The sequence below is a fragment of the Paralichthys olivaceus genome, chromosome 24 (assembly GCF_024713975.1).
Source record: "Paralichthys olivaceus isolate ysfri-2021 chromosome 24, ASM2471397v2, whole genome shotgun sequence".
Lineage (NCBI taxonomy): Eukaryota > Metazoa > Chordata > Actinopteri > Pleuronectiformes > Paralichthyidae > Paralichthys > Paralichthys olivaceus.
Window position 1 is genome coordinate 7331232 of NC_091116.1, and position 25300 is coordinate 7356531.

At 40.4% G+C, this 25300-nt stretch overlaps 1 protein-coding gene across 12 annotated transcripts in view; it reads right to left on the reverse strand.

Annotated features, from left to right (window-relative positions):
• Positions 1–1413: 1413 nt before the first annotated feature.
• kynu (kynureninase) overlaps positions 1414–25300 on the reverse strand; it is a 40705-nt gene continuing 16818 nt past the window's right edge. For 3 of the 12 annotated variants that reach the window (XM_069521372.1, XM_069521376.1, XM_069521373.1), the window contains 16 exons: positions 25148–25276; positions 24708–24868; positions 20459–20574; positions 17368–17573; positions 17166–17286; positions 16997–17079; positions 15847–15908; positions 15463–15534; positions 14977–15051; positions 14229–14375; positions 13788–13886; positions 13636–13709; positions 13173–13225; positions 12854–12939; positions 12547–12777; positions 10577–11942 (listed from right to left, as the gene is read on the reverse strand). In XM_069521372.1, the coding sequence (XP_069377473.1) occupies positions 11826–11942; positions 12547–12777; positions 12854–12939; positions 13173–13225; positions 13636–13709; positions 13788–13886; positions 14229–14375; positions 14977–15051; positions 15463–15534; positions 15847–15908; positions 16997–17079; positions 17166–17286; positions 17368–17536 (1389 nt within the window). In that variant the 5' untranslated portion in view covers positions 17537–17573; positions 20459–20574; positions 24708–24868; positions 25148–25276 and the 3' untranslated portion in view covers positions 10577–11825. Of the gene's footprint in view, positions 2806–3607; positions 5486–7051; positions 8144–10576; positions 11943–12546; positions 12778–12853; positions 12940–13172; positions 13226–13635; positions 13710–13787; positions 13887–14228; positions 14376–14976; positions 15052–15462; positions 15535–15846; positions 15909–16996; positions 17080–17165; positions 17287–17367; positions 17574–18923; positions 19256–20458; positions 20575–24707; positions 24869–25147; positions 25277–25300 lie in introns of those variants that run through there. The other 9 variants (XR_011240459.1, XR_011240458.1, XR_011240456.1 and 6 more) reach the window with 9 other exon arrangements.

Genomic DNA, 25300 nt, shown 5'->3' on the forward strand with positions numbered 1-25300 from the left:
AAAATCACTTCAGTGACGGGGGGACTGCACATTAACGATAGACTTTGAGGGGGTTTTTCTACGTGAAAATCACTTCATCTCTCGGACACAGAGCCCAACAGGAGTGGGCGCTGTGGCTCAATAAGCTTCATAGTGTTGCTTGAAATATGCAAAATACATACATGTATAAGTTGTATCGTATGGCATCAAAACGTGAAAAACGTCACATACAATTACTCACGAATTTTACAGTTTTACACCATAAACACTCACACACGTATATATTATATTATAGATAGAGATACAGTGCATCCTCCCTTTCTCTGCACTCTTTGTTTTTTCAGTGTGGACCATTTTTGAGTGATTTGACTGGAGAGGCTACTCTGGTCACCCGCCCACCCTTCTGAAGCCTGCCACTGCTGAATAATGCCAACCTCTCAATTCAGTTCACGTCCCTACCGCAGCATTTCAAAAGACACTTCATTTCATACTTGTTTACGGCTCTCTCCAGAGATCTAAAGTTCAAAATCGCATGCATTTTTAATTCCAAATTAAGCCAGGGAAGGAGGAGGAGGAGGAGGAAAGAGGAGAAAAAAATCATGTTCACGTTGCCACATTTTGACAAACATGACCTCCCCTCGCTGGGGTGGAGGGATTATGCGGAACAAAAGTTGGCCCACTCTCCGTACCAGGGCTTAAGGCTATTGGGGCGACAGATTAGAATATCTTTCACCCTCTGAAGGAGATAAGAGAGACAGAAGCATCAGAAGCATCAGAAAACGGTGCAAAACATAATGAACTTGTGATCTCCCGCCACCAAAGAGCATGTGTGAAGTTGAGATTCATAAAGCTTCAAAACAGTAATGCAGATTTGTGGATCTTCTCTGCCCTGTTATGAAAAGCTCTACTTACGCATCTGCTAATGCTTAAAACATGATCTGGGTTATCAAAGGTTGGAAGATTCTTCCTGCTCATTGTCTTTTTCTGGAGGAGTCCACTTCCAGCCCAAGCTTTTCCCGCTCAGCTGGGTTGTTTTGTTGCCACATCTCGTTTCTTATTATCCCAGATAATTACAAATATGTCAGACGTCGAGCCGTGTGGCTGAAATGACACGGTGATGCATCTCACCCTCTCTCGCTCTCAATTAGCTCCCAGTGCTCCAGGTTAATGGAACTTTTGATTGGGGAAAACCCAGGTTTCCTGGACGCCCGGCTTTCCTGTGGAAGGCTCTTATGGGGGGATTCGACCCCGTCCTTATCTTTGGCTGCACAAAGACGAGTTGCTCTGCTGCTCCTGTTTCTCACTGTGGACAAGTATAGATGTACCCAACCACCGTGCTTTTTACTTGGCTTCCTTTACATTTTGTCCCACTAGTAGCAGTTACCACCTCATATGCTCTGTCATACTTCCCCAATCAAGAAAAGGCAGCAGACAAACTTCTTTATGTTTGAAGAATCTAATTCAGGGATCAAACCTCAGGTCAGCAATGTGTGTTTTAGATACAGCACCAGCCAAACTGCATATGAAAGAAAGGGAGCTGGTCTCAGCAGAACATTACAGGAACTTTATGACTCAGCACGTGAGGGACTGACTTCTATCCTTAGCTTTTTTTCAGAACCAGAATTCGGTGTATTTGAGCAAAGTTTGTTGCCGAATTTCTCTGTTGTTAAAACGAATGACTCTTTAGGTTTGACCCAATTCAGTTGATCCTTCAAAGACTCATTTAATAATAATGATAATAATTGTCAGAGATCCCTGCAGAGAGAGATAGAGACAATGAGAGGCTCAAACATAACACACAATTTAAATTATACAAAAAAAAACTATGAATTGCATTGTTTTACCTCATTCATGTTGGTTTGAACTAAAATGCAGCTGTGAACACAAACATGGGATATTATTCATGGACACAGAGTACTGACAGCATCTCTAGTCACACTGAGTATTCAACACAGATCTTGGCCAAACTAGAAGACAAGGGTTGCAACATTTCTATGTAGTTTTAAATCTGAGCACATTTTTGGAGACGTCGACACCCACATTTCCCAGAGTAAGACGTGGATTACAGCCGGTCCTGGATTCACAATGACCAGCAGCCTCACACTGTTTTCTCCTCGGCGGCTGGGCAGCGAGGTCAGTGAGATTACTGGACACGCAGTCGGCGCTCGAGTTCAAAATCCCTCCAAACAAAATCCGCTATCAGAGGATGACACGAAACACCAGCCCGCAGGGCATCCTCCTCCTTTTCTTCCTCCTTCCTCCACCACTCTGGAGGAAACGCATCACTGAGTTTCACTTTAGTTTGTTTGCGGCCATGTTGGAGGCAAGGTGACAAGAGCAATACAAGAGAAACATTCCTGTAATTTCCAAAAACAGCTTTAGGTGGAATTGTTCTCCATGGGGGAAAAGCTGCCACCTCTCTTTCTTCTTCCCCTCCTCCCCCCTCAATTTACCTAACTCGCCAACAAAAAAAGGGGGAGATTTACCCACACACACCAACAACCCTCCTGAGGAGTGGCTGGCGAGCACTGGAGAAATGCACCCTGACAATCTCCCCTTCCCTCCGGCGGCTAGATGCCAGAAAGGAGCGCTGTTTCTTCTGAGAGATCTTTTACCAAAGATGCCAGGGATTAAGAAAGAAAAGACTGCAGGACACTGCTGTGTCACCTAGCATTAAACAGCCCTAAACTCTCCGGTTATGAGATACTCTGTGCAAAATAGGTCAGGCCTGGCAAAATAGGGAGAGGAAAAAAGAGTTTGATATTGTTTCTTGCTTTTTCCTCTGAGACCTGGTGTCTTCTGGACTCTTCTCTTGGTGGATGGTGCCTGCAAACACACAACAGGCTTTAGTCACACTCGTTCACATACATGCAAATCACATCCATCTTTACTGGCAACCTGCTCATGATAATCAGTTTTCAGGAGTCCAAACAAATCTATTATTTGAGGATATAATATATCATATATAATACATCTTTGAATCTACGGTTATGGAAGAAAGAAAAATATGAATACAGGTTTTAAAATCCTGGTAAAATTTCAACTGTGAAAGAAATAAAATGGTGGTTCCTCCACAAAACAACAAGTAAGTCAAATGAAAAAGGGAAGACTAGTTTTATCGGAATGATTTCATGGTGACACTAGTAAAATAAGTGGCATGTCAATCTAAAAACTTGGCCGATTGAATTTGGTAAAGATTTTAAGATTCCATATTAATGCTGAGCTTCAGATGGACTCGTTAATATCAAATTATGGTTCTGTTGCTTATGTCATTAAATAGTTTAGTCAGATTAAAAGTTCCACTTGTGTAGCTTTTTTTTTTAATATAAAAAATGATTCTAAATCTAAATAGTTGTTGATTCATTTTCTTGACTTGAGTTTAATATGATCTTTACAGAAGTGAAATGCATCTGTGTTCAGACGACAAACTTGATGCACTTTGAGTTTAGTTTTTGGGGATTTCTGAGATTTCATGAAGGAGTTCAACTCTGACCTCTACAATGTTTAATTGAGACTCCCGTGATGAGTTTTGACTTTGATTGCTTTCTGAATATTTTAGTTTTTACTGAATGGCTGTTTGTTAACATACAGACAGGAGGCATGGGGGAGTAAGGAGGAGAATACGTACATAGAAACAGTCCGATTCCAGCTGTTGTAGTTGTGGTTTACGCATCTTAATCACTAGGTCACCAGGATGCCCTAAAAAGAAACTTGGTTGACAAAGCCACTGCTCCTCTTTCAAGTTGCGTCTGGTCTTGCATTTTGGAAGAAAAGCAGCCAAAAAGTTTCCCGTTGTCATCTTTGCGAAGCCGCTCGGCCCAATCTGAATAATTCAGCGGCTGCCTGGTCGAATGCAAACAAACGGAATAAAACATAGATAGTTATGAGGCATAAATATGAACAAACAGCATCTCAAAGCATTAAGGAAACACGGAGCGTCGGGGGTTTGGAGAGACAGATGAGGACAGTGTGTTTGACTGGTTGGACGGAGCCGTTACCCCCCCACATCTCCTTCAGCCCCCTAATGATGTGTGGCCTGTCATAGAGACGTAGCCAAATTACATTCAGGACTACAAAGCCTTCATCCGAGGTTTGCTCTCTCTGTGCAACACCCTGCAAAACAATAACTGGGATTCAGCAGCTGCAAATTGCACTAAAATTTCCCAGTCTCTTTCTGTGAATTATTAATGAGAGCCAAACCAAAAAACACAAAAAAAGAAGGAAAGAAAAGGAGGAGGGGGTATCTACAGCATGCCCGAGCATTGGAGAATGCTGTAATTATGCCAGAGAATGAGAAATGGAACAAAGTTGTTGGAGCCAGAAAAAGACAGGCAGAAACCGAAACTAAGAGCTGGAAATTTCGAGCTGCGAGTGTGAGGAGAAAAGTAGATTTATTACATTTGCAAAATGATCAACACACAATTAAAAATGGAGAACAACAGAATTTGCATTTGTCTCCGTCAGGTTTGCTTCTGTGTGAAAGTGAGGAGAAATGTGACAGAGGGGGTGAAAACGCCAAAATATACAGGACGTGTTTTAGGATGAAACTGTAACTACAAACATGTTTTAGGAGTTTGAACTTGGGGACGTTAAACTCAAGCTTTGGCAAAAAAAATGAACAGGATGTGATGCAGGATTTCTCTTAACAGTGACAAAACACCACCTGATGCTTAAAAACCCCAAATGGGAAAAGATCTTCATTGACAGTTTATAAAGTCTAATTTTTTCCAATCAACTGCATTGCTAAGTGATGTGCTGTAATCTTCCACATTATAGATCGGTGTTGCCCTGGAGTGAATGAGGTCTAGGGGACAGTGGGGCATTCTTAAGGAGAAAGAGACAAAACAAGTTGCTGTTTCAGGGGGTGGTCTTTAACATGCTGCTGAATCAGCGGCAGCTCGAGTGACAGTTAACTACCTCTTAGCAAAAACGACATTTTATCTCAGCACGATTACACGTCTGCTCAACTTGGAATATGTTGTTAAATACTCGAGTTACGTTTAAGGGAGAACTGCATCTGCTCTGAAGAAAAGTCAGTCTGCTCTCAGTAAAATCTTTCCAGCCTCACAAGATTCTAATTCTCCCACTCCTCACCTTCTGACTTTGGAACGTTCAGATCAATTTAAGGTGTGTTGCTTTGAAAAGTGTGTTCCGTGCGACAGGAGAAAAAAAAAATGTCAGTGTGATTGCATCCACACATAAACATACATAGTGGTCGTGAGCAGCCAAAGTATCTCTCTCTCTCTCTCTCCAACACACACACACACACACACACTTCAACCGAGGGCCTGGCAAGGATCCTCTGCACACAGGAGGCAGCGTCGTCCCTCAGGGATCCATAACCAACCAAATACCTCAGAGAGAGAGAGCGAGCAGCTCGTTTACCCAGCTGGGCCACAACACTCTCTCACTCTGCATGTGTGTGTGAGTGAGTGTGTGTGTGTGTGGGGGGGGGTCGACCAGATGACACGGGCGACTCTCGGCATACTGTGATGAGGTTCACCACCTGATGAGGAGAGACAGAGAAATCTGGTTGATAAACGAGTGTGTAGATACAAGATAAGGACAAAAGTATGTGGACACAACATTAGACCCATGAATTCTGACAAATAAAATTCACAAACACTGTTTACAAATCGTCACTGAGCTAGAAGCTGCTTATTTTCTTTTAATGGTAAAATCGAGCAACTTTGGAGGAAATATTGAAAAACAATTTGGATTTGGAAAGAACCTTTAAATCTGAAATATTTCCTTGTCAACATTAATCACTGCAAATCAAGATTTTCAAAGTATATGGTATATATTTGGCGCTATACAAATAACATTGAATTGAATTGAATGATATGTTAATTGAATATACTGCCATATTCATAATATTCAGACTTTTTGTGCCTTCTGATATCAAATTGCTTCTCTTTGATTTTTGTTGCAGTTGAGACGAGTTTCATCACATTGGACATTTTCATGGTTCAGTGAACTGAGGTGAGTTTAATTTGTAGAAGATATTTTACCTGACACACTTCCTGTAAACTCCACCTGGACGGGGTCAAAGGTCATCGTGTGTGTGTGTGTGTGTGTGTGTGTGTGTGTGTGTGTGTGTGTGTGTGTGTGTGACTCAGGGTTTTAAAAAGCTGTGGTGGATGATGCTGTTGCTTGGATTTCAGTTATTTCCTGGTGCTGTTCTGCCCTCTACTGGTGGAAGTGTAGCTGGTTGACTGAGATGCAGAAGGTGTTTTGTCGTCAGTAATTATACATTTTATAGCATGAGATTTTACTTAATCTTTGTTGGATTACATGATATTATTCATACTATTTAAATCATATTTTATGTATTTCAAGTCATACGAATAATTCTTTTTTGAAAACCTGAAAACAAGGCATGAATTTCAACTGTGATAAAGTATTGTGAAAAATACAGTACTGTAAAAAAAAATTATATGTGGAGTGATCATTGATCAAATCATAAAATAGAAAAAATGTAATTCAAATTCAATCAAACTGCACCAATGCACTGCAGCTGTACACTCCTAGATATGTTTTTGTTTATCAAGATCCATGAATTATTCTCTGAAAAAAAAAACTGCTAAAATATTTCACAATATTAAAAACAAGTGATTTGCCCCTGATCTGAAACAGCACCAATATGTAATGGGATCCTCACTGACCCATATCCCTCCTCAGAAATCCATCTGGTCATTTTAACATAATCACTCAGTTAACACAGTTTATTTGTTTAGCCCATATGTAGAAGTCACATTCTTTCTCATGGGGCTTAATCCTGTTTACGAACAAACAGACAGACAGGGGTGAAAACATAACTACCTTGGCAGAGGTAACTAAACCAAAGAACCTCAAAACTTAAGTACAAAAGACACAAGCTACTCCATATTGAATGCAGTGCATGTATTTGATGCTGCGTTCCACTTATTCCTGTCTAACTGCTCTGAAAATGTGATGTTTTTCACCCCATTTCGTTTTTCTGTCAACTCTAGGAAAAGGTACTTGGCCGTTTCAGATCAAGACAAACATTTAGCAACAATTGAATAAATTAGGAACTATGATGACAGATTAATCTGTTTTAGCATCAGAAAACTTTATTGACCGATTTGTGCTGTTTTTTGTTTGATTCGATTCATGTGTCAGAATCTGCCTCTGTGGATTGTAAATGCATGTGTGTGTTTGTGTTATAAACCTTTCTCTCCCATCTTCTGTTCCTCCTCCTCCTCGCAGAGTTCAAGGTCGCCGTGCGGCTATTTCCAGCTCGTCTTTGCTCTGATCTGTGTCGCAAAATGACAAGGTAACGCAACTCGGGGGGTCAGCTGTGTTACAGGAACGCTTCCACGGATCGGCAGAGAGGAAATCAATCCTGCCTGACAGTGTCTTCAGGATACTCTGCCCTGACTGTGCCATGACAACTGCACGCACACACACGAGGGGTAAGAGAAGACACATGCATAGATAAACACGAGCTCACACTCATACGCACAAACACTTGTAGTATTATACACAAAACATGAGCTGTAACCAAATATAGCTCTGTGCAGCTGTCTGTCTAACACACACACAACCTCTGTCAGCTCTGGTTTGTCGCTCGTCTTGTCAAGGTGCATCAGAGAGACGAGGTGTCCGACGAAAAGTCCATCGCCGACTAACTGCTTCTGAAAAGTCAAGCTGATGTTCTCAGAGAGGAAGAAACCAATCGTTAAAGAACACGGAACAACAGATGAAGGAAGCATCCGAGAGAGAAGAGTTCAACTTCAACACAAAGTTTGTTCCACTGACCAACAACAAAACACAAAAGACTCAGTCCGTCCTACAGACAAATACAATTTGCTGCCTTCAATTTCCAACGTGTACTGTCCAGTTTCACAGATCTAGTTCTCAACTAAATGTGCAAGTAGCGAGTATGTTAACAAACGTTTAGCATCACATATTTTGCTCAAGGCTGATTAATGTCTTTTTAACAGATCCGCAGTTCACCATTACTCTTGAATTTGATTCGGACAATTTAAATGTACATTATGTAGCTTCGGCCACTAGGGGTCTCTGAATCAAAACAATAACAACGACAGGAGTTCTTCACCTTTATGACAATCTACTTGCAGCCACTCACGATCGGTAAACCGTGACTCGTTTCCTCCGCCTGCAGCAGCCAGGTGTCGTCCTACAACACAGAGCGAGATAACTAACTGGCCTTGTCCCTCGGAGGTTGTAATATCTGGTGTCTCTGTGGCCAAACAATGCCTGTAAGCGCTGGCAGCCATTAGACTCACTCCCAGGTCATTGAGCATTCCCTGCTAGCTAATTACAACAGGGCCTGGAGTTGTCTGCACCCCCCCCCTCCTCTCTCCACCTCCTGTCTGGAAACACACGGGCATCTGTGGAGGACAGTGGGAGGGTCGCGCAGGGGTTGCAAAGGGGGACGTATTTCTGACAAATGTGCCATCTTCATAATTAGCTCGGAAGCAACATATGAAACATTAAACACGCCGGGCGCCGACGACAATCAAAACATTTCATTTGTTGTCAATTATTCATAACTTTGAAGGTTCTGAAGGGGTCGTTAATATGGAAATAAGCTTGCGATGCTAACAAGGTTGTAGTATCTGATTCCAAATCATCTGAGCACGGAGCGCCCCTTCCTTTTTTCTTTTGGGCTAATATTTTGTCTTTTCTTCTCGTTTCTATTGTGATTTCGTCTCTTATTCATGAAGTCTGCTCTTCAAACAAAACCATTTTCTGACTTAAAAACAAGCTGCTTTTATCCACTTCATTAAAGGACGGAAAAGCTTGATGGGATTCTTCAAGTTGAGCTCAACCCAAAATGAAGCCAAACCACCCAAGACTAATCTACTCTTTTTTTATTTTCTAGCTTTCTTTTGCACCTGTTTTTTTTATGATGTTTTCTTCCCTCGGTGGCTGTCGCGGCCGACCTGCCAAGAGCGCGCTCACTAAAGTTTTCCTGTCTGTAGCCTTTCACGCTTTAGTTCCCCGACAATTAATTACTGGGATGAAAAGGCTACCTTCAGAACCTGTCAACTCAGAGAGATGTGGGCTCAATAAGCCTGCGGCGGGGGCTGTTTGGGGTAATTAGTTTGGATGCGTGCAGCTCTCAATCCCTATTACCTGTCGCCGCAGCCACCGCCACAACCGGCCCAGGGCGCCGTTTAGTCCCCACACATGACGAGGGGATAACTAGAGAAGTAGACGGGTGATGTTAAATGTCAAAATAAGTTTGTTATTTAACCTGAGTGTCAGCAAACTGATTGAAACTGACTCAACTCATTGAAAAGGTCCATTCACTGTTTCTCGTTTTGATTTCACTGACTGATGAGTTTTTCGTGTGTGAGACAGTGTAAGAAAAGAGGAGGAGAGGAAAGCTGGGAGAGAGAGAATGAGAGAGGAGTTGAGGTGGAGAGACGGGAGGTAGGAGAGAAAGAGATGGCTTAGAGAGGAATGGAGGGAGGAGTAGAGGGGGTGAGAGAGATGGAAGGCTGAGAGCGAGAAAAGTGGAGAAAGGAGAAAGACAGAAGAAGGCTGGGAGAGACAGGAGAAGAGGGAGAAGGCAAGTGAGCTAAAATACAGAAGTGAGGCAAGAGAAAGAAAAGTAGAGAGGGCAAGGAGAGAGAGAAAGATGGCAATGAATAAACTCTGTGAACGCTACAAGTTGTTTGAATCTATTGAGGTTGATATATTTTACTAGTTCTTCTGAAATGTTTTGATATTTTCTTCTCATCAACAGGATGAAGTGGATTCAAACTTCACAGCTTTGGAACAAACAAACCTCAGATCGTCACAAAAACTCAACTCTTGGCTCAGGTACGATGTGATGAAATGAGGCAGTAGTTCATGTTTTCTTCTCATCTTTACACAATTCAACATTACATTAAGACTTAACTTACCCAGAATTCATTGTAAATTAGTGCTACACATATAAATGTAGACGTCTATTAGCTTGTAACTATTTCAAATCATAAATATTAATGTATTTTCTTACGTTTAACACATTACTATTTATCTAATACAATCACAGAGTGTATTTCCTTTATATTTTTGTCTTTAGACCCTGTGTGTGAACTCAGCGAGCTTGTGGTCGTCATGAAGAAGGTAAATCTGCATTCTTTTTTTTTTTTTTAACATCACCATAAGTAGCCCAAGGAAAGAGAGTACCCAGCCTCTCTTCAATTATTTATTCTCACATCACCAAAAAAAGATGACAAATGCTAATTTTGGTCTGTTCCCCAGCTGGGCAGCCAAGTGCTCATTAGTTTTAAAGAAGGTTAATCCATTTAGGTTTTTGCATATTGATATGCCAATTACGTCTGATCGTGGAATAGGCATCCGTCAAGGTAATAGTGCATAAACACACACGGGAACATTAAGGAGAAGTCAACGTTATAATAAAGTAGGTGTTAATTGGTGAGGGGAGGACTGTCGGCTAACTCATGTGTGTAATGTACGGTCGGGTGAGGGAGACGGGGTTTCCTAAGAATCTTTTTGACCCAAAAAAAAAAACATTTGCAAACCTCATGCTGTGAGATCTCTGGGTATCGAGCCCTAATGCTTAACCGGGAAGATGAATCACGCCAGCAGGGAATTGTCAGAGCTTTTGTTTTAATTTTTGTTGAAATAATTTGGACATGTAAAACTCAAGATCTTTAACCGAGGCATCAAGTTGTCTTTAGAGAATTATATGTGCTTGAAAGTTGGAACAAATGCTGAATATTTTTTGTTTATACATGCGTGAAAATACGCTCAGTAAATGTTGAATGCAATTGAAGTCGCTTTGGCTAAAAGCCTCTGCTGAATGACATGTAATGTAATATGTTCTGACTAATGATGCAGAGAATACGTCCTTTTCAAAGGAATTTATTTTTTAGTGAGACGTGAGCATAGTGTGATTTCAAACCACAGACTGTGATAGTTGACATGTCTCCACTTCCGCTCTCTATCCAGAAATGAAGCCAAAAGATTGTGAATACAAACGCTGCCGTCTTGCAAACTTGGAGGCGCTGTGGCGAGACCCTACCACGCTCTCAGCTAACGTGAGTCTCAGTCGACTGTCCTCACACTTCAGTGTGATAAGAACCACTTCAAATGACTGAATTCATTTTGCTCAAAGATGTTCTCTGTGTGTACATTGACTTTGTAGTCCATGTCCCAGCCACCAGGGGGTGATCGAGACACTTTGGTATCATGTTGTCCATCTCAATGTACAGTGTATGCTCACACTGTACATTGAGATGGACGACATGACAGCTGTTCATCTTCACCTCACGTATTGTTAAGGTCCCGTTAAAATGTAGTGTTGAGTCTGAGATATGCTAGATATGTTGAATATAATTAAAAATGGAATAAACAGGTGAACAACTCTTTACTTGCTCAATTACTTTAAGGTCAAATCCTCAACAGACATCGCACTAAAAACAAAAGTCAACGTACACATTCAGGAAATGTTTGTCAAAAATGGTCTGTGTCATTTCAGGTGGTTCTCACACTGACGTTCTCCAAAGGTTAGTGGTTCTGATAAGTTTGGTTTTATTTGTATGAAGTGGTGGAAACTGAATACGTGATATTTTAGCTTGATTTTTGTTAAACCGCAGAAGATGGAGACACGTCTTCCATCGTTTCGCAAATTTCACATTGTTTTAAATTGCCACGTTTCAGCCAAATTTCCTGCTCTATATCATCAAACAGTGATTAATGGTGCCATGTTTGTCTTTTTAAATATAGCAATATGTACTTGAAATAGACATTTACTCATTTACAGACAAATTTTAAAAATAGGTCCAGTTTTTCTTTACATCTTCTTATACCTCTGTGGCTTTGCAGCAGTCCAGCCCTCTTCATTCATCGGCTGCGAGCACAGCTCCCAGTGTTTGTATGAAGGTGTGAACGTCACTGAAGGTGTTGTAGAGCGGCACCGGAGCGATCCGCAGCACGCTGGGCTCCCTCATGTCACACTGAGAGACAGGAAATAAGTTCAGGCACACGGCATGAATGGGTTTGAGGGAGCAGCATAAAACTTATATCGTCTGCTTTTACAAGGCTGTTGTGTCACGATGCAGGACTCACACATATGCAGCAGTGGAGGCAGCCACTTCATCTGGGTGAGGTGGATGTTATTTCCTCTTTACTTTTTTTTTTTACCTCTTTACCTAAGATGCCTCCAGACTGCTTGTGTGGCGTCATCCAAGTGTCTGTAAGCCCAAACATTGAAGTTCGGCTTGAAACTTTCATTCCTCTGATATCTTCCTCGGGGCTTGCGGACACTTGGATGACACCACACGAGCATGTAGGCATGTTATGTTTTATTACGTCTGAAGTAGCAGTCACTTTGGCTGCAACACTGTTTACTCCTAAAGTATTTTGTAGACTCAAACACTTCACCCACCCCTCCATCGAGCAGATAATGAGCACATTTTAATTTTGGGGTGAACTATCCCTTTAATGTAAAAAGTTGCAGCAAGAGCACTTTGACAATTTACAATGGATACATCCCCTCCTACCACAGCTAAGCCCCTAAAACACAGGAATTGACTGAAAAACAACTTGTCAGTTACTCACTGCGACTCCTCTCTTCTCCAGCTCCTGGAACACCTTCCTGATGGGGACAGAGAAGGAGAGTGAGAGCTGGCAGCCTCTCTGCAGAGGGTCGGAGGGCGTGATGATGCGGACGTGCGGTTTCCTGGGCTGCTTGGAGTCTTCAGTGTAGAACTGTTGGATGAGATACTCCAGGTAACCTGTCAGGAGGAGGGACTTCCTGCGTAACTCCTGCATGCTGGTCATGTTAAACACCTGGCAAAATTGAATTGGTGTCAGTGAAAATCAGTTCTCAGAAATAAAGATATGTTTAAAACTGTATTTTCAGTACCTGCAGACTGGCCTGCAGGGGGCAGACCAGCAGGATGGGCTGGTTGGAGAGTCTGAAGCCGCTCACACCAGGCTGCAGCTCCAACACTGATCACAGAAAAAAAAACCTGAGCTTGATAATTCATTTAAAACCTTGATTATAAAGAGAATCAACAAAAGATATAAAAGCTTTGGTCTAAATATCACAAATGTGGATACAAAGACTTTTCACTTCAGGTGTAAAATCCATTGTGGCCACAAGATGGCACACAACAACTTTTGAAGTAACTCGACCTCAGGAGATGATGTTTCACAGCAAAGTGTCACGTGCAGTAATTTACCGTTATTCATCTTGAACCGAGTCTTCAGGTCATGCCCCCACCATCCCAACAGCCTGGTGGAGACAAGAGATTTAAACACTTCGCATTTAAATACTCAAATTTAGAATACTTTTACTGCACACTTGACATGTCTTTCAGTCAGTATACCTCACTCACAAATACAAATAAGTACAAATAAGAAAACTTGTTTTCTTAAAGTAAAAAGCATTACCCCCATTTACTGCACATATGATCATATGAGTAAAATAATGATATATCATGAAATACATCATCAATTTGTTTGATGAAAAAATGTATCACCTGAAATGTATTTAAATAAACTATAAATCATTTTTACCTTAAAAAAGCAGCTTCATTAAAATGACTATAATGGCTGCAGGGGGCGCTGTTGCTCAGTGACAGTTACATTGTGTAGCCTTAATAGAATAAAATAAAGTTTTATGTTCTGTGCGTAAACACTCACGCTGGTTTGATGGTGTCTTTGTGTTTCTCGTGGACAAACGCTCCTCCGAGGCCTCCAGCGCCTGAGTTCAGATACTGAAAAGAGACGACATCGTTTCAGATCTGTTTCAGATCACATGTGAAAGACACAAATAAAAACTAAGGAGGTCGGACCTTGTAGGAGCACCAGCAGGCAAAGTCGACTCCCCAGTCGTGCAGCTTTAACTCGGCGTTCCCGACAGCGTGGGCGCAGTCGAAACCTACAAAACAGCCCTGACAAACAAACAGGAGAAGGTCGCTAGTTATTTAATGTCGGTCTTACAAACATTCAACAGGATTGCAGAAGCGTCTGTTGATTGAGGTGAACGCAGATTTGCATGACCAGTTAACACTTTACAACTTGGTTGCTATGGCAATGGCAATTGGGGACAAGGCCAGGTTGATGTTATCAGTGTCTTAAACCTGTTTGTCTCCGAGACACAGGCAGAATGATGACACTACTCTTGTTTTGTAAATGTCTTTTTTGTTGGAAGATATTTTATAATGATATAAGTAATTAGAGTTATTTTAAAAAAAGGTCCTGATCCTCTGGTTCATGTGTTTCACTGATTTTACCTTCCTCTGTCCAGCCTCAGTGATGGCGGCCATGTTGAACAGCTGACCCGTGTAATACTGAACTCCGCTGAACATCACCATGGCGATGGAGTCGCCCTCCTTCTCAATCAGCTGCAGGATGTCCTCTGTTCTCAGAGTCTCTTCCCCCTGAGCAGGAAGCAGAGTCATCAGTCTCATGTCTTTCGTCCCTCTCTGACATCACTTACAGAAAGGTTGTCACCATCTTCCAGCCCAGAACACTGGCAAAACTTCACTTTCATTTCAAACCTCTGGCTCATGGCAAAACTTCACTTTCATTTCAAACCTCTGGCTCATGTCTATTGTTTTATTTTTCTCTTGTATAGATGTTGTAAATAAAGAAGTTAAGTTCTGCTCTGCAGTGAAACACAGGAAAACATAGTCTCATGTCACTGAAAGAAAAACTTTGAGGAAGCTAATGAAGATACAAATAATACTTGAAATACTTCAGTAATTTTGCTAATGTCCTCTTGTACATTATCTGTGTAGTGTATATCAATCATAATGTATTATTCCACATGTCACACCTCTTATTGAACGAATTTATATATAGTGTCAGTGGCTTAAAAATATGGACTGACAATATCATACCTAATCCTAATATACCTGCACAACCTGTTTAATATTTATATTGTTTACTTGTGAATTGAATTGTTTAATTTACCCACATATAATTTACCCACATATATATAATATATATTTATATAATACAAAAAAATCTGTGACGTACCGGTCTGGGTGACAGCTGCAGCATGCTCTGCTGAGGGTCGAATCCTCGCAGCCTGATCTGAGACTCCACAGCGTACTGGAGACACGAGAGAGAGAGACAGAGAGAGAGAGACAATGAGAGAGGACATAAACTGAGGAGACAAGTTACAGAAACATTGAGATGTACAAATCAATTGTCCAGAATTGTGACAAACTGATATTTTCTTGGTTTCTGGTGTTCATCTGTTTCACACTACACACTTACTTCCTGTCCATGAAGCTTAATTCATGACATCTGCAAGGAAACAATATTTTTTCTTGTGTTTCCATATGATGCATTGTAACGTGTCACTGGAGGTTTAGAAACATGCCTTGAAATAAAATATTATTGTATTATATTGCAAAACTATTGAAGTGATAACCTTACTTTACAATAAATGATCTTTAAGTCTGAACTTGTATAAATATCTGTCTGCACATAAGAATAAACATCTATTTTCTTACTCACGTGGTCTGAAGGAAAAGCTTTGTCTTCCAGGAGGATTTTGTGTCGAGCTGCTGTGGGTTTGTAGAAGGAGAGCTGCAGAGTGATGACAAAAGTTAAACTCAATGACTACACTTCAAGTATATATGTTTACAAGACAAAGGTTTGTTATTCTGCTTGTGTAATGTCTCACAAAATAAATGTCGGAACAAATATAGAGTCACAGGTAGAGACACATTACGCAGCTTGAATTTAAGACACGGAGTATAGCATTATTTAAATTAAGTCAAATTTAAGATGTTAAAACCATGATGAAGGAAATTTGAAACCTTTGATATTCCTAATTACTTATACTTCCCCCTAACTGAAGATGAGGTGAAGTACTCCGCTAGAAGATACGTGTCTCACCATTAGAAGATGTAAATTCACCGTCAGGCCGTTCATCAGCGCCACCTCTTCAGGTTTAGCTCCTGTAAGAAACAACGGAAAACATGAGTCATGTTTTCATTTCATCAACCGTTCACACATTTTTACTTATATTTTACTTTTTTACTTCATGAACAGTTTTTTATGAATCAGTATTTTCTAGAAACCAGGGATCCACTGATGTTTTGAAACAGTCCAGCCGAGGACCCAAGTTTTAGAAGGAAATATTATCACCTAATTATTTCACAAAGGAATCACCGTCCTCCACCTGCTCCTGGTTTTTACAGTAACACACTGTAGTATAGTATATGTATTAACTGAAGTAATTAAACTTATAAACATGACACCTACTGATTTCACTCTCATTGTCTGTGTTTCTGCTTTTGGTTTCACTAGAATCCCATTTCTCATAATATTTGACTTTCCACAGAAGAAACCTCTCGTGGTTTCATAAAAGTCCCAAAGAGCTTGTGAAATCCAGAATTAAACAAAATAAGGAAGGAATTTATCATCAATCATGGAACTACAATGGATTCTTGAATCAATCACATCGATCTTTTCCAGATCACAGATGAACTCTTCAGTTTTATGACCCACCCAACACACACACAGCTTTGTTTAAACAAACAAAAATAAAATGCATGTGAACTTTGGATTCTACAAAAACAGCCAGATGCACATAGTCCAGTGACCTTTACGACCGACCTCACAGACAAAACACGACAAAGTTGCAAAACAGATAAAGCATCAAATAACCACATAAACACACAACCACCTGTAGGTGTCGCTGTTCTGTACTGCTTTGTATGTAACTCATAAATAAGCTTTGTGAGTGACAAAGAAATTCCAGGTGTGGAGCATTGACTGTAAATAAAGATGGACGACATGACAACTCTACAAAAAGTGAGGCCAAAATATCTTGATCATCCCCTTGTGGCTGGCTGCAGTATAGGTCATAAACTCAGACTCCTCCATGTTAGTCAAGGGGACATAAGGCAAACTTAAAAGTCAAAGTACATGTAGGATAAATGTAGGTAGTTCTTATCACATGACCATCCACTCCATAGACTGTATAGACAGTGACTACAGACGGATGACGTGTCTCCCAGGGGTTCAGTGAAGTGTCACTTACCAACAATATGAGCCATGACTGCCTCGATGTTGTTCTCAGCCCACGCCCAAGGTCGAGAGCCCTCTGTGTGACCATGAGCACCCCTGAGAAAAGAGTTTATTTTAAAGCTCAAACGCAAACACCTTTATCTCAAACTATAGCTCACTATGGAGTTCAAGTGTCACCGTACATTTTCGCCCACTTGTCCAGCTCCTCTTCCAGATATTTCCGGGTCATTTTGGGCTGAAGCCCCAACGAGTTCCCCACCAGGTAGATGCACTCGTTGCTGCCATCGACCAGAGAGAGATCAGCTACAGAAACATGGAAAAGGAAGGGATCTCTGAAATCCAATATTCCCCTTCGTCTTCTGTAATATGCTATCTTTTACTCACAAGGAGGCAAGTCTGCCATTTTGGGCACCAGGAAATTCTCTCTGAGATGCCTCAGTTTGTCATGTTTGTCGAGGTATGACGCCACTTCTGCAGAGGTCGGACTGCAGCCCAGCAAGACGGAAACCTGCTCCAGGGTTTCTCTCGGAGTTGAGCAGTTCAGCGGATCCATTGCGGGGGGGGGGGGGGGGGACTGGGAGACAGCTGGCCTGAAAAGAGAGACAAAACACACAACGTTTAAAATAATCCACATAAGCTGTTTCCACATGTGAACTATTGACTGGACATTTTCCGCAGTTTGTCTTTTACATATGAAGAACAACAACAGGGAACAACCAGAACATTCAGGTGTGGGGGTGCTGCTGAGTAAGAGCAGCAGGAGGCGTGACGTGTAAATTCTGCTCAAACGGCTCAGTGTATATTTTACAGAACATAAAGTGGGTCGGCCCTCGTCTTTCCAAGTTGAAAGACGTCTTTGTCGTCTACATGTTTGTCTCATCTTTTTCCTTTCGAGATATGTCTTCTTTTTCTTTCTCTTCAGTCACATCATCAACACGCCCAATTGCACATTTTACGAGGAGGCCGGCAAAGTCTGGAGCAACTGACTCAGACATTAATGCTCTCACATTCCGGACAATATCAGGAAACTGACTTCAGAGCAGGTCAGAAAGCTTGTTTCTCGTCTCAGAGTGAGATCAAGCTTTTGAAAACAGTGTCCTAGAGTCACTACATTTCTTGAAGACTCTACTTTGGTCCAAATATTCACACACTTGAGCCACAGAGACATATTCTTCAGTGGCGTTGTTAAAAGCTTGGTGACATTGCTCGGTCAAAGTTCAACGGAAAACACCACAAAACACTTGTGTCACCCTAATTTCATGCACATAAGCATTTACTAGACTCTCTGGGAAACAAGCAGGATTCAGGACAGACAACTTTATTATCTTGTCTCTGTAGCACATGTCCAACTCAGACTGTCACATTTATATCTGTCCCACAGAAAACAATGGCAGGTAGGAACCAAAATGAGTCTGGCCAGCGACTTAAATAGACAAACAACAACACAATTATATTAAATAAAGAATCAATAACTACAACAAACTTAATTCTACAATATCCAAAACTAATACCAGGAATTAAGAATAGATTAGCAATATCCACAATTTTGATGTAAAGAATTAGTTAAACTCTTCATTTGTCATTCAATCACAAATAAAAATGTTGATTGTGGTCAGAATTCATATTATCATTCGTAAAATCAGCCAAATTCTTTCACATTAAGTCTCTTTTTAACTTCACGTATAATTTGATATCCTACTTAAAATCACTTTTGGACCTGTACCTCGTATAGGTGTTTTTTTTATTAAACCTTTAAGCTTTGTTGAATAAGTTTAATTTGCTATTGATGAATCTTTTCATAATAGCTCCCATTTATTGGAAAACACTATTTCTATTTTTTTTATATTTACTTATATTTTATCTTTAAACCATTTCTACTTCAAAAATAATAAACATCCACTTCTGTCACTTTCAAACAAATACAAACTGTCCTAGCTCACCTCAGAATATGAAATACAACACAAACAACTGTCCAGCTCCGCTTTAGTGCAATTATCCTGCAGTGAACTAAAGCTGTAACTCACTGTCAGATCAGCTTCCTCTCCAGAGACAACAGTCAAACTGAGTCCGTCCTCTGCCCTGGAAATGTTCTTTAACCTCTGTGTGTGCGCAGCTTTGAGTTAATCATTCTTCCATTGAACTAAACTCAAGTCGGAGATAAAACCAGAGCTGCACATGTACTTTAACTCTAACCTAGATCAGGCTTAGAACTACTGTTATTAAATGTCCCTTTGTGCAACGGGCAGACAAGCGCGAGTTCCCTGTTTTTCATGCTTTCACTTTCGAGTGTGAAAATCCAAACATGCAGCGTGAAGTTCCACACAGAACAACACAGCTGAAGCCGCAGGCATTAACCTGCAGCTCAAACTGAGAAGTGTGTGAGCTTCTTTCAGACACGAAAACATTTTCCTGAAATCCTGCAGAGATGTGAGAACACAAAAGCTTTCTGCCAGCTCCCTAGTAAAATGTCCCATGTGAGAATGTGCCAGGAAAATGTCCAGAAAATTCACAGCATACAAGTGGGCATGTTGATGATGTATTTAACACATGACGGGGGTGAAACAGGAAGATTACAGGATGAAAAAGAGTTGCCATAAACGTTGAAGACACTCAAAGACAACGAGAATCAAGTTCTCGGTGATAAAAGACTTTTTACATGCGATGCAAACAAAAACACTGAGCTTAGAAATTATACATCAAGTCCTCCTGCTGCTCCGCCCAGGAGTCACCCCTCGTCTGAATGTTTAGGAAATGTTTTCCTGCTGGTTCTTCTTATGTAAAAGGCCACAAACAGAACATTTCTGAACATTTCCCGAGGTTCATGTCTGAAAATGTCTTATATCACAGCTTAAAGTATTGTCAGAATCAGGGCCAGCAAGTTTAAGAGTAATGCTGAACTCAGATCAGTTAAAAAACTTAACTAAAGAAATTTGTTTTTCACCAATATTTCTCCAGGAAGCTTTAAAAATATGAAGAATTGCAAACAGCTTTTCTGGTTCAGGAAGACAGGGATCATGAGACATGAGTCCAGTGCATGTGTGAAAGCAGCTGTGGGTAATATTCATCATTCAGATCTTTTTATACTTGTGCTTTTTTTCTCTGCATGAGAAAACAACTTCATTGCTCGGAGCCCAACACAACTAATCACCACATGTGCCTGCAGAGGGCGCTGCTGCTCAGTAAATATGAAACCATGTCGCTTTAAAAGTAAATGTTTTGATAGAAAGTGGTTCACTGGTGTCCGCATACTTATTCCGTGTACTTCTTATAATTGATGAACTTACTAATGATTAAATGTGACACTGACGTTGTTGTACGAACTGTGTTTAGCATGACTGCTGCTACAATGCTAGCACCACTGCAGAGGGGTCACGGGGTGTCTGCTAACATTAGCCATCACAGGCTAATGTCCACAGTGCTAACTTCAGGTTTACACCGTGAACTTCAGGTGCTGTGACCGTGTTTCACTTCTTACCCGGGTTAGATCCAGAGACTGTATATAAGGTTAGATCCAGAGACTGTATATAAAGAGGTGAAATCACAGCGTGGACACGTGCTGGCTCGAGAGCAACAGGTCACCGCGTCATCGCCCTACAGCATCCGGGGAGGGACAAAAGAGGTCAGAGGTCAAACTACTCTTTGACAACATCCTTCTAAATTCTTGTTTATTATAAATCCATTCCGATTCACATGGTCTCAATTTAATTTAATTCAATATCTATTCAGTTGAAGACATTTCATTACATTTTTACAGATTATGTGCCAAGATAACTTATTAAAAATATTATGGTAGGCCTGTCACAATTACACATTTTGATGCACGATATATTGTCCCAAAAATGATTGTGATGATTGACATTATTGTCGTCATTTATAAACCATTTCATAACACTGATATTTTAACAATGTTAAAGTATAATCATGCAAGAGCAATGAACCTAATTCTTAAGAATATTCAGTCTGACATTTAAAATTTAAATCCTTGATGAGTAAAACATCAGACAGAAACCATACATAACCACAACAATAGTTTTTGAATCTTAAACATCTGGCACAGGAGATGTGTAACAAGCTCAGTAAACAGGATGGTGTGGTTATGATTAACATGTGCTTGTAGGTTTGTTTTATATTATTTCATGATGCAGCATTTCCACTATTGTGTGTGTACATGTGTCTCTTGAACTCTGGATCGAGTGAAACGAACACAGAAGATCAGAGCAGGAGCAGCGATGGGTTTGTACCGAGTCAGAGTCTCTGTCTGAGTGTCCTCTCTTGCTGACCTGCGCTCACTTTACACTTCAACAATAAACACCAACACTCATCACAAGTTATTGGTACCTGAACAGTACTGACGTTTACTTTGTGTTTGTTTGATTTGCTCACGAGTTCGTGAGACACATGTACACACACAATAGAAGAAACGCTGCATAATGAACTAATATAAAACAAACCTACAAGCACATGTTAGTCATGACCACACCATCCTGTTTACTGAGCTGGAAACATATATCCTCTGCCAGATGTTAAATATGAATTCAAGAGTAAATTTTGATAAGAGAGCCAGAGTCCATTTTATTTATTGTTGTGGTTGTGAGTGGTTTATTCTATTTGTTTCATTCATCAAGGATATTTTTATATTTTTAATTATAACCTTGTGTGTGGCCTTGTGAATTGGAGTCAATTAATAATAATAGTAATTTAGTTAGGCCCTCGAAGGATGTTCTGAAAATGTTTATTGCCCTTGATAGAGAAAGGGTTCCCCACCCTTCATCTATGGCAATCACTTTCCACAAGATGGCAGCAAAGTATCAGAATGTTTGGAGGTGAGGGCCAGCACGTGATTAAGGTAATAATATACTACACTTTAAATCCACTATATGCAGTAAATACACAGAGAATTATATTTATAGATAAAGTGCATTCTTGGCAACATATATTAGTTGTCTGATTTTACAAAATATATATTATATAAAGACAAAACTGGCATAAAAATAGAATTAAAAATAATAAACGTGTTCTTCTATTTTACCAACAAACAGTAATTTAACTGTGAAATACAAATTTTCTCTCTGTGTGCAATTTCAATATCTTATATTTTATGTGCAACCCTGTTTACACTGTATTTATTATCTTTATATTGTATATATTTTCTATATTCCCTCATATTTGTACTTTTTATTCATGTTTTTATTTTTCTCAGCTGCTTCTCAGTTCATCAATATGTTATATGACAGAAGATATCATTCACACAGTACATGCTTCCTTTTGTTTTGGAAATGAAGACTTCACTAACAGCAGTGTATCTTTCTCTGAGTTTACTAGGGTATTATTGTTCTCTGTTTCTTGTGGTATCAATATAATTAATACTTAACATATTGATTCCCTCAACCAAAGTGGCGAGTGTTGTTCATCTTCTCTTTAACCTTATTTTCTTCTTCTTCTGCCTCGTTATTCATCTCTTTGTCACAGCTCACTAAGCCGTCTGCTTTCATTTCATCACATTAGCTGGAGCTCCCCCTCCTGCTGAAGTTAGTATTTCCCCTCCACCTTGCATCAAACTCTGCTGGAACCTGAATCAAAACACCCAGTCTGTATCAACTGTATAATTTGTTGTGAAAACAGATGAAATATTCACTTAAATATGACTTTGAGGGCTTAATTCAGCAGGAAGAGAGTTCTGATTTTTCTTTTCTTTTCTTCCTCATATTGGAGTAAAACTGACTCTTCCTCACAACATACTGACGTATTAGTGACACCTCATTGTTTGGGAAATGTCTCATAATCAAACTCGACAGAGGAAGAAAACCAGCGCTCGAGGTTCAGAGGTCACGCTGTATTGTGATCTACTGTACGGAGGTGTAACCTGACCTCAGTGAGGCCTTTGTTATGAGACCAGAACCTTCCGCAGTTTTAAAGAGGACCCAGGAAGGTGGACTGAGGAACTCCTTCATTAACCCTGACACTAGTTGTTTGTTGGCTTTTTATCAGATCTATGGAATTCCCCAACATTTTTTTAAATCACCTTTATAATTACTAGTTGTTTGATTTTGTTTCTTTGCATTGTATGTGAGCTCCTGTGACTCATATCATATGTGTAGGAAAGGAAGGAAACCACAGGTAAGGTAATTTGGAAGACTAGTCTGCATTTTAGTCATTGCTACATTTCAATAAATAAAAAACATCCTGCTTAACTCTTTAAAATCTGATTGCTAATTTTGTTGAGATAAGGATAGAAAATCTATTGAGTTCATTTTATGTTATTTTCCGTTCTGGCAGTAAAAAGAAAAAATGCTGCCATCTGAATATTTTTGCTGAAATAATTGTCTTGTTGTCTGTATATAGCCCGGAGGTTCCCCAGCCCTGTTTCCTGCTTTATGTAGCTACTCCAGAACCGTCATTCCCTATTTTCTTTAAAACTGTACATGCTGCTGATTAACTTCTCTCACATGCTTCGTAAAAAAAACTCACCTCAGACGTGACCTTCAAGAATATTAATGAGGAGCCTGTGCCCTCTAAGTCAAGCTGATTGACCTCTGTCCCTCCCCTCTGCCCTCTATGTTTACAGATGCTTAAAGATCATTTTCAGGCCACATTGTTTTCTCAGAGCAAACATGCATTGTTATAGAAATCATCTGTGCTTTCCACAAAAGCTGGAGGGAATCATTTGAAAATTAGCTTGTTGTAACATCCCTGGGAAAAAAAACTGGCATAAACAAATCAACCGTTAAATAGGATTGTAACTCCGCAGTAACCTTCACAAACGACGAGTCATTTTAAACACAAAAGACAGCACATGCAGCAGTTGAGCCATTTTCCAACTCACACTATAGTAAGAAAACATTTCCTGACTGCACATGTTGGTCAAAACATGGAGGAGGCTCAAGTTGGTGTTTTGAAAAGCACGAGGACTTGTTAAGAAATGACTCATGGTTTTTAAGAGCGCAGAAACAATATGGCTGCAAGATGTTTGGGGGCATTGGAGCTGCAAACACACCGCTTGTATGTTCTCCCCTTGTTTTTCTCACAGTGCAAGAGTTGCTGTGACATCTGGAAGCGCTCAGGAGGCAGGACTGAAACTTCCCCCCATGTCGTTTCTCAGGGCACACACATCAAAAGGAAGTGGGTGATAACATCTTGTCTCTCGTAAAGGTGCCTCAGCATTGAGCCACCAGCACGGCGGCCTCAAACGGTCTAGTCTAGTGCGGATGGCTAGTTGCTTTGGGACACATATGGTACTAAGTGCGAAAAGGATGAGAAGCACCGGACGAAAGAGTTAATAATAATGTCCAGAAAAATTGGGTCTGGACTTTTCCCGGAGTTGTCTGGATCAGCTAAATGTCTGGAAAAGCCAGACTGAACTTTCATCCTCTGCAGTTGATCACTGGTTTTTAATAACTTTATGTCTTATACCGTTCAGCATTACTCTTGAACTTGATAAGCCTGATTCTGCCAACTTAAGTTTGGACATCCGAAAGCAGCTTTAGTCCCTCTTTTGGTTTCTATCATAGTTGAAGGTGGGGTTGAACAGGACTATATTAGGTGGATTAGACTATTAGAAATAATATCATTTATTTCAGAACGACATTATCTTCTACTGTAACCTCAGTAAAAAAACTCCTTGCAGAACATTTGAATTTGTTTAGGAGTGGGCAACCTTTTTCCTGTCTCGCACCATTTCAGTAATTATAACGTCCTTTAAGTGATAGAACATTTGTCACACTAACCTATTTATATGATGGATGGACCTGCTTCTCTTTGAGGAGACGTCTGAGATGGTGGCAATGATGATGCTGCTTGCAGCTGGTTCTCCAGGTCAGGATAGAGAGTTGCATTTTATTTATTTCTCATCGGTCAGTTTTGGGTGGGGTCTTTGCCTGAGTCAGTTCTGAAAAGGTTTGTGTTAGAGATCAGGTACCTCAGATAGAGCCACATTTTACAGCTTAGTAAAAATGTTCAGCTACAAATTCTGCCAAAGGCCTGAGTGAGTTTTAGATAGATGTCATAGCAGGTCTTTGTTCACGCAGTCTAGCAAACACAGTGTCATTATTCTTTATTAGTCTTAGGCACGTGCAGATCCGTTTCAGCTTCTTAATTATTAGCACCCTCATGCAAAACTTGACACTCAAACTCAGCTGATAAGCATTACATTTACTTTGACACAGACCTTTTCCATAACTGCAACTGGTTCCCTCCTTGGAAAGTGGGCACAATGCTTAGTCTTCCACTGGTCGGTCATTTGTCCATACCTCTTTGAAAGTGCGGCATCCTGCCTCTATTTTTCTTTTCTCGAGAGCTGAAAAAAGAATAATTTCGAGTC